Source organism: Hyperolius riggenbachi, chromosome 8 (genome assembly GCF_040937935.1).
Source record: "Hyperolius riggenbachi isolate aHypRig1 chromosome 8, aHypRig1.pri, whole genome shotgun sequence".
NCBI lineage: Eukaryota > Metazoa > Chordata > Amphibia > Anura > Hyperoliidae > Hyperolius > Hyperolius riggenbachi.
The window spans coordinates 283,137,505-283,153,050 of NC_090653.1; the positions used below are offsets into that span (position 1 = coordinate 283,137,505).

The 15,546-nt window shown below is 46.0% G+C and overlaps 1 protein-coding gene across 3 annotated transcripts in view; it reads right to left on the reverse strand.

The window, feature by feature from the left end:
* Nucleotides 1–15,546, reverse strand: part of CNTRL (centriolin) — a 171,328-nt gene that overhangs the window by 62,455 nt on the left and 93,327 nt on the right. For all 3 annotated transcript variants that reach the window (XM_068249054.1, XM_068249053.1, XM_068249055.1), the window contains 6 exons: nt 15,285–15,464; nt 15,016–15,195; nt 12,373–12,489; nt 10,029–10,173; nt 9,488–9,630; nt 8,927–9,107 (listed from right to left, as the gene is read on the reverse strand). In XM_068249054.1, coding sequence (XP_068105155.1) covers nt 8,927–9,107; nt 9,488–9,630; nt 10,029–10,173; nt 12,373–12,489; nt 15,016–15,195; nt 15,285–15,464 — 946 coding nt within the window. The remainder of the gene's footprint in view (nt 1–8,926; nt 9,108–9,487; nt 9,631–10,028; nt 10,174–12,372; nt 12,490–15,015; nt 15,196–15,284; nt 15,465–15,546) is intronic.

Here is a 15,546-nt window from a genome sequence, read left to right on the forward strand (position 1 = left end):
GAGCATGGAGATCACACAGCACAGTATGAGTACAAGGCAATGCTTAGTCACTGGATGGGGCATGGAGATCACACAGCACAGTATGAGTACAAGGTAATGCTTAGTCACTGGATGGGAGCATGGAGATCACACAGCGCAGTATGAGCACAAGGCAATGCTTAGTCAGTCACTGGATGGAGCATGGAGATTAGGCAAGTTAGGTTCACTCAAATGCATAGCATGGGTTCACAGTAATGGAGGTGCATGATCAGGTAGGACACAAAAGGAGGAGGACCCTGCCCAAAGGCTTACAATCTAGAGGAAGAGGTAGGGACATGAAAGGTAGGGAACCAGAGTTCAGCTGTAGGTTTAGAGCACTAGTGAGGGGTAGTAAGCCAGAGTGAAAAGGTGAGTTTTGAGGGCATTCTTGAAGATGTTGAAGGAGGGGGCTGCCCTAACAGGGAGAGGTAGGAAGTTCCATGGTGTTGGAGCAGCTCTTGAGAAGTCATGGAGGCGGGCATGGGACCGGGCGATGCGGGGTGTTGCGGTCAGGCGACGTTCATTGGAGGAACGGAGTGAGCGGCTAGGTGTGTACCTCTGAGTGAGATCGGAAATGTAGGTTGGACAGGTTTTGTGGACAGATTTGTAAGTCAGACACAGTATCAAGAATCTGATTCTGGACTGGATAGGAAGCCAGTGGAGGGATTCACAGAGGGGATCCGCCGTGGCGGTGCGATGGGAGGAGTGGATAATTCTGGCTGCCGCATTCATGATGGACTGCAGCGGGGTAATTTTGGTCATAGGAAGACCAGACAGAAGAGCATTGCAGTAGTCAAGGCGGGAAATTATGAGGGCATGGATGAGAAGTTTGGGGGTGGCAGAGGTCAGGAAAGGGCGGATCTTGCAGATATTTAGGAGGTGGAAGTTGCAGGACTTTGTGAGGTTTTGGATGTGGGGAATGAAAGAGTGCGGAGTCCAGGATGACTCCCAGACAGCAGGCTTCAGAGGTAGGGCGAATGGTAGTGTGGTTAACAGTGACATGCACATCTGGGAGGTTCAGGGATAGCCGGGGTGGGAAGATCATAAATTCCATTTTGTCCAGGTTCAGTTACAGAAACCTAGCGGACATCCAGGAGGAGATGGCTGATAGGCAGGAGGAGACCTTGTCCATGGTAGTGGTGGATATGTCAGGGGTGTGGAGGTAGATCTGGGTGTCATCTGCATACAGATGATAGTTAAAACCCATGGAGGAGATAAACTTGCCAACGGAGGATGTGTATAGGGAGAACAGTAGGGGGCCCAAGGACCGAGCCTTGGGGAACGCCCACCGAGAGGTTGTTAGGGGTGGATGAGGACTCATTGAAGGAGGTCATGAAAAAGCGGTTGGAGAGGTAGGATAAAAGCAGGGTTAGGGCGAGGTCATGAATACCCATGGACTGGAGGTGTAGGGGATGGTCTACTCTGTCATAAGCTGCTGAAATATCAAGGAGGAGAAGAATGAAGTATTTACCTTCTGCTTTAGCTAATGCAAGGTCATTGACCACTTTGGTGAGAGATGTTTCGGTTGAGTGGGCAGGCCGAAAACCAGATTGCAGTGGGTCTAGCAGAGAGTTGGTATTAAGGTACTGGGTGAGGCGTTTGTGAACCAGAAGGGCGGTAGTTGGAGGTCAGTGAGGTATCAAGTGAGGGTTTCTTGAGCAGGGGTAGTACAGTGGCCTGCTTGTCTGAGGGGAAGGTGCCTGTGGATAGGGAGAGGTTAAACAGGCTAGTGAGGACTGGGGCCAAATCCATGAAGTGAGGATGGAGTAAATCAGAAGGACGGAGTCCCATTCCATCAAACCACAAGACAAGCATAACCCATTCCACCAAACCAGAAGACATGCATAACCCATCAAACCACAAGACAAGCATAACCCATCAAACCACAAGACAAGCATAACCCATTCCATCAAACCACAAGGCAAGCATAACCCATTCCATCACACCACAGGTCAAGCATAATCCATTCCATCAAACCACAAGAAAAGCATAACCCATTCCATCACACCACAAGACTAGACAAGCATAACCCATTCCATCAAACCACAAGACATGCATAACCCATTCCATCAAACCACAAGACATGCATAACCCATCAAACCACAAGACAAGCATAACCCATTCCATCAAACCACAAGACATGCATAACCCATCAAACCACAAGACAAGCATAACCCATTCATTCAAACCACAAGACAAGCATAACCCATTCCATCAAACCGCAAGACATGCATAAGACATTCCATCAAACCCAAGACATGCATAAGACATTCCATCAAACCACAAGACAAGCATAACCCATTCTATCACACCAGTAGACAAGCATAACCCATTCCATCAAACCACAGGACAAGCATAACCCATTCCATCACACCACAAGACAAGCATAACCCATTCCATCACACCACAAGACAAGCATAACCCATTCCATCAAACCACAAGACAAGCATAACCCATTCCATCACACCACAAGACAAGCATAACCCCTTCCATCAAACCACAAGACCAGCATAACCCATTCCATCACACCACAAGACAAGCATAACCCATTCCATCACACCACAAGACAAGCATAACCCATTCCATCAAACCACAAGACAAGCATAACCCCTTCCATCAAACCACAAGACCAGCATAACCCATTCCATCAAACCACAAGACAAGCATAACCCATTCCATCACACCACAAGACAAGCATAACCCATTCCATCAAACCACAAGACAAGCATAACCCATTCCATCAAACCACACAAGCATAACCCATTCCATCACACCACAAGACAAGCATAACCCATTCCATCACACCACAGGACAAGCATAACCCATTCCATCACACCACAGGACACGCATAACCCATTCCACCAAACCACAAGACAAGCATAACCCATTCCATCACACCACAAGACAAGCATAACCCATTCCATCACACCACAAGACAAGCATAACCCATTCCATCACACCACAAGACAAGCATAACCCATTCCACCACACCACAAGACAAGCATAACCCATTCCATCACACCACAAGACAAGCATAACCCCTTCCATCAAACCACAAGACCAGCATAACCCATTCCATCACACCACAAGACAAGCATAACCCATTCCATCACACCACAAGACAAGCATAACCCCTTCCATCAAACCACAAGACCAGCATAACCCATTCCATCACACCACAAGACCAGCATAACCCATTCCATCACACCACAAGACAAGCATAACCCATTTCATCACACCACAAGACAAGCATACCCCATTCCATCAAACCACAAGACAAGTGTAACCCATTCCATCAAACCACAAGACAAGCATAACTTATTCCATCAAACCACAAGACAAGCATAACCCATTCCATCACACCTCAAGACATGCATAACCCATTCCATCACCACAGGACAAGCATAACCCATTCCACCAAACCACAAGACAAGCATAACCCATTCCATCACACCACAAGACAAGCATAACCCATTCCATCACACCACAAGACAAGCATAACCCATTCCATCACACCACAAGACAAGCATAACCCATTCCATCACACCACAAGACAAGCATAACCCATTCCATCACACCACAAGACAAGCATAACCCATTCCATCACACCACAAGACAAGCATAACCCCTTCCATCAAACCACAAGACCAGCATAACCCATTCCATCACACCACAAGACAAGCATAACCCATTCCATCACACCACAAGACAAGCATACCCCATTCCATCACACCACAAGACAAGCATAACCCATTCCATCAAACCACAAGACAAGCGTAACCCATTCCATCAAACCACAAGACAAGCATAACCCATTCCATCAAACCACAAGACAAGCATAACCTATTCCATCACACCACAAGACAAGCATAACCAATTTAATCACACCACAAGACAAGCATAACCTATTCCATCACACCACAAGACAAGCATAACCCATTCCATCACACCACAAGACAAGCATAACCCATTCCATCAAACCACAAGACAAGCATAACCCATTCCATGAAACCACAAGAAAAACATAACCCAGTCCATCAAACCACAAGACAAGCATAACTCATTCCATCACACCACAAGACCAGCATAACCCATTCCATCACACCACAGGACAAGCATAATCCATTCCATCAAACCACAAGAAAAACATAACCCAGTCCATCAAACCACAAGACAAGCATAACTCATTCCATCACACCACAAGACCAGCATAACCCATTCCATCACACCACAGGACAAGCATAACCCATTCCATCAAACCACAAGACAAGCATAACTCATTCCATCAAACTACAAGACAAGCATAACCTATTCCATCACACCACAAGACAAGCATAACCCATTCCATCAAACCACAAGACAAGCATAACCCATTCCATCAAACCACAAGACAAGCATAACCCATTCCATCACACCACAAGACAAGCATAACCCATTCCATCACACCACAAGACAAGCATAACCCATTCCATCAAACCACAAGACAAGCATAACTCATTCCATGAAACCACAAGACAAGCATAACCCATTCCATCAAACCACAAGACAAGCATAACCCATTCCATCACACCACAAGACCAGCATAACCCATTCCATCAAACCACAAGAAAAACATAACCCAGTCCATCAAACCACAAGACAAGCACAACTCATTCCATCACACCACAAGACCAGCATAACCCATTCCATCACACCACAGGACAAGCATAACCCATTCCATCAAACCACAAGACAAGCATAACCCATTCCATCAAACCACAAGACAAGCATAACCCATTCCATCAAACCACAAGACAAGCATAACCCATTCCATCACACCACAAGACAAGCAAAACCCAGTCCATCAAACCACAAGACAAGCATAACCCATTCCATCACACCACAAGACATGCATAACCCATTCCATCACACCACAAGAAAAACATAACCCATTCCATCAAACCACATGACAAGCGTAACCCATTCCATCAAACCACAAAACAAGCATAACCCATTCCATCAGACCACAAGACAAGCGTAACCCATTCCATCAAACCACAAGACAAGCGTAACCCATTCCATCAAACCACAAGACAAGCGTAACCCATTCCATCACACCACAAGACAAGCGTAACCCAGTCCATCACACCACAAGACAAGCATAACCCATTCCATCACACCACAAGACAAGCATAACCCATTCCATCACACCACAAGACAAGCATAACCCATTCCATCACACCACAAGACAAGCATAACCCATTCCACCACACCACAAGACAAGCATAACCCATTCCATCACACCACAAGACAAGCATAACCCATTCCATCACACCACAAGACAAGCATAACCCATTCCATCACACCACAAGACCAGCATAACCCATTCCATCAAACCACAAGAGAAGCATAACCCATTTCATCAAACCACAAGATGGGCAAAACCCATTCCACCACACCACAAGACAAGCATAACCCATTCCATCAAAGCACAAGACAAGCATAACCCATTCCATCAAACCACCAGACAAGCATAACCCATTCCATCAAACCACAAGACAAGCATAACCCATCCCATTACACCACAAGACAAGCGTAACCCATCCCATTACACCACAAGACAAGCATAACCCATTCCATCACACCACAAGACAAGCATAACCCATTCCATCATACCACAAGACAAGCATAACCCATTCCATCACACCACAAGACAAGCATAACCCATTCCATCACACCACAAGACAAGCATAACCCCTTCCATCAAACCACAAGAACAGCATAACCCATTCCATCACACCACAAGACCAGCATAACCCATTCCATCACACCACAAGACAAGCATAACCCATTCCATCACACCACAAGACAAGCATACCCCATTCCATCAAACCACAAGACAAGTGTAACCCATTCCATCAAACCACAAGACAAGCATAACTCATTCCATCAAACCACAAGACAAGCATAACCCATTCCATCACACCACAAGACAAGCATAACCCATTCCATGAAACCACAAGACAAGCATAACCCATTCCATCACCACAGGACAAGCATAACCCATTCCATCACACCACAGGACACGCATAACCCATTCCACCAAACCACAAGACAAGCATAACCCATTCCATCACACCACAAGACAAGCATAACCCATTCCATCACACCACAAGACAAGCATAACCCATTCCATCAAACCACAAGACAAGCATAACCCATTCCATCAAACCACAAGAAAAGCATAACCCATTCCATCACACCACAAGACAAGCATAACCCATTCCATCAAACCACAAGAAAAGCATAACCCATTCCATCACACCACAAGACAAGCATAACCCATTCCATCACACCACAAGACAAGCATAACCCATTCCATCACACCACAAGACAAGCATAACCCCTTCCATCAAACCACAAGACCAGCATAACCCATTCCATCACACCACAAGACAAGCATAACCCATTCCATCACACCACAAGACAAGCATACCCCATTCCATCAAACCACAAGACAAGCGTAACCCATTCCATCAAACCACAAGACAAGCATAACCCATTCCATCAAACCACAAGACAAGCATAACCTATTCCATCACACCACAAGACAAGCATAACCAATTTAATCACACCACAAGACAAGCATAACCTATTCCATCACACCACAAGACAAGCATAACCCATTCCATCACACCACAAGACAAGCATAACCCATTCCATCAAACCACAAGACAAGCATAACCCATTCCATGAAACCACAAGAAAAACATAACCCAGTCCATCAAACCCCAAGACAAGCATAACTCATTCCATCACACCACAAGACCAGCATAACCCATTCCATCACACCACAGGACAAGCATAACCCATTCCATCAAACCACAAGACAAGCATAACCCAGTCCATCAAACCACAAGACAAGCATAACTCATTCCATCACACCACAAGACCAGCATAACCCATTCCATCACACCACAGGACAAGCATAACCCATTCCATCAAACCACAAGACAAGCATAACTCATTCCATCAAACTACAAGACAAGCATAACCTATTCCATCACACCACAAGACAAGCATAACAAATTTAATCACACCACAAGACAAGCATAACCTATTCCATCACACCACAAGACAAGCATAACCCATTCCATCAAACCACAAGACAAGCATAACCCATTCCATCAAACCACAAGACAAGCATAACCCATTCCATCACACCACAAGACAAGCATAACCCATTCCATCACACCACTAGACAAGCATAATTCATTCCATGAAACCACAAGACAAGCATAACCCATTCCATCAAACCACAAGACATGCATAACCCATTCCATCACACCACAAGACCAGCATAACCCATTCCATCAAACCACAAGAAAAACATAACCCAGTCCATCAAACCACAAGACAAGCACAACTCATTCCATCACACCACAAGACCAGCATAACCCATTCCATCACACCACAGGACAAGCATAACCCATTCCATCAAACCACAAGACAAGCATAACCCATTCCATCAAACCACAAGACAAGCATAACCCATTCCATCAAACCACAAGACAAGCATAACCCATTCCATCACACCACAAGACAAGCAAAACCCAGTCCATCAAACCACAAGACAAGCATAACCCATTCCATCACACCACAAGACATGCATAACCCATTCCATCACACCACAAGAAAAACATAACCCATTCCATCAAACCACATGACAAGCTTAACCCATTCCATCAAACCACATGACAAGCATAACCCATTCCATCAAACCACAAGACAAGCGTAACCCATTCCATCAAACCACAAAACAAGCGTAACCCATTCCATCAGACCACAAGACAAGCGTAACCCATTCCATCACACCACAAGACAAGCGTAACCCAGTCCATCACACCACAAGACAAGCATAACCCATTCCATCACACCACAAGACAAGCATAACCCATTCCATCACACCACAAGACAAGCATAACCCATTCCATCACACCACAAGACAAGCAAAACCCAGTCCATCAAACCACAAGACAAGCATAACCCATTCCATCACACCACAAGAGAAGCATAACCCATTTCATCAAACCACAAGATGGGCAAAACCCATTCCACCACACCACAAGACAAGCATAACCCATTCCATCAAAGCACAAGACAAGCATAACTCATTCCATCAAACCACAAGACAAGCATAACCCATTCCATCACACCACAAGACAAGCATAACCCATTCCATCACACCACAAGACAAGCATAACCCATTCCATGAAACCACAAGACAAGCATAACCCATTCCATCACACCACAAGACAAGCATAACCCATTCCATCACACCACAAGACAAGCATAACTCATTCCATCAAACCACAAGACAAGCATAACCCATTCCATCACACCACAAGACAAGCATAACCCATTCCATCAAACCTCAAGACAAGAATAAAATGAATGGCTAATTAACTTTTTGTAACTTCTTTTGTTTGTCATCACCCCATTTTATACGATTTTTAAAAATTATTTTCATATTTTATGGATGCCTCGCTTTGTTGTAGTTTGCAGAGATTGTGATTGGTTGAAGTGGGCAGCTCCTCCACACTTGCAGTCTTGATAACTCTGCCCCAGAAAGTTGTGGACTCACCTCGGTGACATGGGTGTTGGCGGAATGGTGAGTATACCCAGAAAGTTGTGGACTCACCTCGGTGACATGGGTGTTGGCGGAATGGTGAGTATACCCAGAAAGTTGTGGACTCACCTCGGTGACATGGGTGTTGGCGGAATGGTGAGTACACCCAGAAAGTGGTGGACTCACCTCGGTGACATGGGTGTTGGCTGAATGGTGAGTATACCCAGAGAGTGGTGGACTCACCTCGGTGACATGGGTGTTGGCGGAATGGTGAGTATACCCAGAAAGTTGTGGACTCACCTCGGTGACATGGGTGTTGGCGGAATGGTGAGTATACCCAGTGACCTGACGCGGGGGATACAAAGGTCTGCTTTCTGCTGGGTCTGTGCTGACTGCTCTTCCGCCTGGCTGGAGAGGACGTCATGGGGTAATGCACACTGATGCCGGAGTCTTTGGTGCTCAAGGAATCGCGTCCAGAGTTCTGCCAGATATAAGTCAGTTTAGTATTGGGTAAGTATTACGCCATATTACAGAGATGCAGGACACAGCACAGCTACACGCAGTCTGAATTATCATATATACTCGAGTATAAACTGAGATTTATTGCTCTTAAAATGACCTTAAAGATATCTCGGTTACTACTTAGTGACCGCCCATCTTCCCCACACAGTGTTCCCTGGTGTCTTTTGGTTCCCCCTCCCTCCTTCATACAGTGTTTCCTGGTGTCTAGTGGTTCCCCCTCTCTCCTCCATACAGTGTTCCCTGGTGTCTAGTGACTTCCCTCCCTCCTGGCATCCCTTAAAGGCAGTGGAAGAGCACCTCATTATAAAATGTTTGCTCCTCCCAGTAAACTCCACTTACATTGGAGGAAGATGGCACGTAGTACCAGTAGCCCCGCCTCCTGAATGGGTCGGTCATGCTGGTGATGTAATCATTCTGGTACGCCAAGGAGTTCCTGAGGGATTCAATCTCATCCAGAAGGCTGCCAAGCTCTCCGGCGTTATCTGAAACACCCAATGAATACAATAAACAGAGGACAATTTGTGCTGTGGGCGATACATACAGTCACTGTGGTCCCACCTCCTCCATTAGCAGTCACTGCGATCCCACCTTCTCTATTAGCAATCATACAGCCACCACACTGCCACTGCAGTCCCAGCACCACCTCCTCTACAGCCAGACATACAGCAGATACGGACAGTGTGAGGCCACACATACAGGAGATGCAAACGGTCATCAGACACCGCTCTGCCCTACCCAGTGCAATGAAGCTGAGGCTGAAACTGAACACCAGGTGGTTTCTATGTACCTGTATGTCACCTGACCCCACCTGGCAACGTTCCCCTGTAACACACACGTGGTCTGTGTGAACATCGGTGTCATTACATCAGTAGAAGCTCACCAGTTCTGACGTGGTCCAGCACGTGACGGAGGCGCTCGGTCTCGGCCCGCTGCCTCTTCAGCGTCTGCCGGAGTTTGTCGATCTCTAGCTGTTGGGAGTTGGAGACGGTGGCTCCGTTCTCAGTGTTCTGCAACTCCTCCTGCAGCTGTGAGAACACAACGTGACAAACACGCGTCACTTGCCTACCCTAGTGGCGTCGCCCTTCCCCCTGGAACCCATGTCCCATGTAACAACTTAGTTCATGTGCGAGGGGAGGAGCTCCAGGAAACACTACAATCATCAGTGTGTAGGAAGCTGATCAGTTCTATATAGTGGACCAGAACTCAGAACTCCCTCTCCAAAAGATAAGCAACATCATAATAAACTTTAAAGAAAAACATTTGTTAAAGCTTATACAAATCCTGTAATAAATCTGCAGTGTGTCTACTTCCTGCTTTCATGGAAGCAGACATAGGATTAACACCCTGTGTTTACATATTAGCTGCTCTGCCAAGGCAGCCAGCTGACACAGCTGAGAGATCAAATTACACTTGTGATTAGTCACAGATGAGGGGAAATTAGACAGGATTAACTTTCTAACTACATATAGGGTGCATTTCTCTATGTTTTCCTTCTGTCCTGTGCAAGAGTTCAGGTCCACTTTTAAGGAGTGTTCAGGACAGGTTAAAGTAAAACTGACTATTGGAAAAAAAAAGGCTAGACACTTCACCTATGTATGTGGAAGGCTCTGGACCCTATAGAGCCTTCCCGGTCCTTACTCTGCGCCCTCGGCCAAGCAAAGTCACCCCCTCCTTGCAGGTATTCAATCAGCTGGTCGAATACGCCCTTCAGGGACCCTCAGAAGGCTTTGGGAGCGCTTGCTCCCCAGAGCGCTCGCGAAAACAAGCGGCTTCATACTGCACATGTGCAGTACAGAGTTACCCATCAGCACTCGGGAACACAAGAGCTCCCGAAGACTTCCAAGGACTCCCAGAGGTGGTAAATTTAAACCTTAGTACCTAGGAGGCACATGGCTATATAATGCAGCTATCTGGGGGGCACGTGGCTAATTCCTGTACCTGAGGGTTACATGGCTACCCAATTATGATATATGGGGGAATTATGATATCTTGGGGACATGGCTACATCATTTTGGTATTTGGGGATACATGGTTGCCTTATTCTCATATCTGGGGCACTGGGAGACCTCGTCCTGGCATTTGGGGTCACATGGCAGATTAAAGCGGACCTGAAGGTATAATAATAATAATAAAAGTTTCACTTACCTGGGGCTTCTGCCAGTCCCCTGCAGGTGACTTGTGCCCGCAAAGTTGCCACACGATCCTCCTTTCCCCCGCCGCGGCTCACTTTTCCTTCTAGCAGTCGCTGTCCACTGTGCGGACGTGGCCGCGCACGTCCTCGTTCGCAGGCGCAGTAGAGTTTTTCATACTCAGTCCGCGCAGGACGCTCCTGGCCACTGGAATACATACGAGGATGCGCGTGGCCAGGGCCGCATAGGCGCAGTAGACGTCGACGTGAACAGAAGTGAGCCGCGGCGGGGGAACGTTTGGAAGCTGCGTGGGCGCAGGACAGGAAATGCGTCTGATTGGCCAATTCCGAGCTTCATTCAGTCTGTATGATCATCTCTTTTCAGGGGCTCTGCGACACGTGGCTGGCAGAAGACCCAGGTAAGTAACTTTTTTTTAATCATATCTTCAGGTCTGCCTGTAGGTAAAAGCCAATTGCCTCTGCAGTAGTCTAAGGCATCAAGACCTCCCATTGCCTGGCATCCTTTCAATGGATAAACAGAGGTGGGGGCTGGAGAGTAAAAACACTGCTCTGCCTAGGGCCCTGCTTGGCCTTAAAGAGGAACTCCAGTGAAATGTAATAAAAAAGTGCTTCATTTTTACAATAATTATGTATAAATGATTTAGTCAGCGTTTGCCCATTGTAAAATCTTTTAAATCCCTGATTTACATTCTGACATTTATTACAGTGTGACATTTTTACTGCTGGCAGGTGATGTAGCTGCTGCTTGCTTTTTTGGGAGCTGTAAACTGCTATTTCCCACAATGCAACAAGGTTCACAGACAGGAAACTGCCAGGAGTACCACGGTCCTCAGAGTTTCTTGTGGGAGGGATTTCTCCAGAATATCAGTCATACAGCGCCCCCTGATGGTCTGTTTGTGAAATGGAATAGATTTCTCATGTAAAAGGGGGCATCAGCTACTGATTGGGATAAAGTTCAATTCTTGGTCGGAGTTTCTCTGTAACCTAGGCTTCAATCAGTCTGTATGATCACCCCTTTTCTCGGGCCCTGCCACACAAAGTCCCCAGACCAGAAGCCTGGCTGGGCGGTCCTCACCTGTCTCTCCTTCTCCTGCAGCAGCTCCTGAAGAAGTTCTATCTCAGCCTCGGCTTTGGCCAAATCTTTGGAGGCTTGAGCAGCTTGGGAGCAGAAGTCCTCCGCTTCCTGCATCTCCTGGAAGAGAAGAAAAACCATGTATTTCCTGCCAGAAGTGACAGCTAGGCCTCACCCTCTCCCATAAGTTCCAAAGTATAACTGCGCTCAAATCGGCAGATAAGCTTGAGATCAACGCCCCTTATGTAACTCCATTCAGCTTGAATTCAGCTTGCGGCAACAGTGAGGCTCTATGAAACAAACAGGAGCGCTGTACGTGTTGTACAGCTAAGAAACAGAACTTCAGTAGCAAATATAGGCGTCTCATATGGTTTACAGGACAGGAAGAGTTAAAGCTTCACTTGTTATCTATGCAAAAGAGCTTCTCTGAGCAACTTGGTCTAATACAGTCCTATTTTCTGAATCACTTATACATCAAAGAAACAGTGAAAAACAGCTTGAGATAAGCTTTTACTGCAGGAAAGTTCAAAGGGTCATCAGCTCTGCTCTGTTTCATAGTTTAAAATACAGTGTGTGGTTTATACTGTAATTGCAAATATGATAGAATGATGCAATGTTCAAAAAAAATAAATAAATAAATAAACCTACATAACTGAAAATAACTTTTTTTTTCTACTAATGTTCTATGAATTATCTGTACTACACATACAATTCATTATACCATAAGTTTTTTTTCCCGCTTTAGTGTCACTTTAAGGTTTGTTGAAACTAAAGTGGTCTGAAACTCGGACATAACATTCAATAAAAATGTGTTTTCCTACTTTTTATTACTCATACAGTTATCATATTTGCTTTTGTGCATAAGCAATATTGCCCGTCTACAAATTACAAGATTCCAAAGTGTAGTTTATCTTGCCCTGAAAGCTGCCATTGCATTTTATTCCAGCTGCTTTTTATTATATATTCTTCTAATGAGATGTTCATAACTGTGTGTGTGCTTGAAGCACAGAGAGCTCAGAGAGTGTTTTAGTTGTTACACACAAATGTATCAACATTGGAATGTAAACACAGATACTGTTATCTGCAGTGTGGATGCGGATTTGAAGCTGAATAGCCTTTCCCTAGCAGGACAAAGTGCTGTGTTTAAGTGTTTCAATGATGTTCTGCTACAATTTTTTTCTGGGATAGTAGCTTTAAAGCTGTAAGGAATATTTTAGAGCAAAAAAGAAATGCTGACTTTCAGACCACTTCAAAATAAATAAAATCACACTTGCAAGATCAACGTGATCAAACAGCATTTCACCCAACAAGTGGATAGGCAGGAGAACCTTTCAGAGCATCTCTCCGGGGTCCCCAACTGTGGGCAGCAGCACGGGTGTCCTGGTAGAAGAGGACTTTGTCCAAGGAAGCCAATGAATGGGGTCCTGTATTCAGGAAGCCTGCAGGGTCATGGTCGTTTTAGCAGGTCTATGCCTTTGTCAGAATCTGACAAATCTGACAATGGCGTAGGTATGTCGAAATGTGTCATGATGTGGCAGGTTTTCTGAACACAGGACCCCACTGCAATTTTGAATGCTCTGGCACAAAATAAACATATCTCCCGATAGATTTTACAAAATAAACACTATACCTGGTATTTGCACCGCTCTGGTGTGCGGTTTGTGTTTTTTTACTAAAACTCCATGCAAAACACAGTTAATCAGAAAAGCATATTATTTAGTGGGCTGTGTGCAAAATGAAATCACCATTTCTAAAAACCTCTTATAGATTAAAAAAAACAAAACATTTTTCAATATACTCTTACATCAGCAGCTCCTCCCATCTCATAACAGCTCTCTGACAAGGCGCAAAAGGCAGCGATCGGATCCAGGAGTAGGCGAGTTGTGCACTGGTGCTTTTTTTTTTTTTTTTTACAGGTCTGGGAGCGTGATCAGGGATGATAACTGCCACATCCTCCCTGTCCATTTTAGACGTTCTAGTCCAATCGAAAATTTCGGCTGACTACAATGGGGACTCCTATGGGCACAGACCTAAGAGATTGGTGCTGGATATAGGTCGCAGCACCACTTACACAACAGAAAGTTTATTAATGAAATCCCCTCTCAACTCAGGGGTACTTTAGGTGCCCCTAGGCCAGTGATGGCTAACCTTGGCACTCCAGCTGTGGTGGAACTACAAGTCCCATGAGGCATTGCAATACTCTGACAGCTCTAAGTATAACTCGGGGAGGCAGAGGCATGATGGGATTTGTAGTTTTGTCACAGTTGGAGTGCCAAAGTTAGCCATCACTGCCCTAGGCCAACTTTTTTGTTGCCACACATGGAGCAGCCCGCTCCCATTCCAAGTGCAGCCCCCTCATCCATATGAAACCCCCATGCACAGCAGCCCCTCTCTTTCATGACCAGCTCCCTTTTGCAGCAGCTCCCCTCTTCTATGTGTTGTTCCCCATTTGCAATCCTTTTTTTTCACAATTTGCAGCCTCCTCCTTCATATGAAGCAACCCCTATTCAATATCCAGCCACACAAGACCCGGGCCTTTGGGGCCCAGAAATCCAGCCCTGGTCAACAGACCATCATGAGGAGGACACTAGGTTGTCAGTACAATGGTTCCCATTGGCAGCGTTTTGTAGAAGTGGCTCTCGGTACCTTAGTGCGGTCCCTGTTGATCTGCAGCACCGTGCCGTGAAGAGATCTCAGCTGGTCTTTGGCATCAGTCAGTTCCGAGGCGGCCATTTTGTCTGACATAGCCACAGCCCTCTTCAGCTCCCTCAGTTCTTTATCCAGGCCAGACAGCCGCTTCTCTGCTCTGGAATCCTCCGCTTTCCTCTGGAATGAAAAGGGAAAAAGTGTCACAAATGCGAAGAGTAGACGTTTTATCTATTCCGAAGCACAAAAATCACAGAGATGGTCTCCACCTCGTTCTCCAAATCGTGCAGGGAGGCCAGAAGCCTCTCCCGCTCCTCATCTGCTTCCACCAGCTGCTGGTCGGCCAGACCCTGAATCTCCTCCATTGTCTTCAGCTTGTCGTTCAACTGCCGGACCTCTCCCTCCAACTGCCGGATTCTGGCCTCACATTGTCGCTTCTCCTGGTCAATCTGCAGTCACAATATCACATGGTTATTTATATATAGAGATCACTGATCCCTTCCCATCAGTCTCTGCACCAGAGGAGCTTAC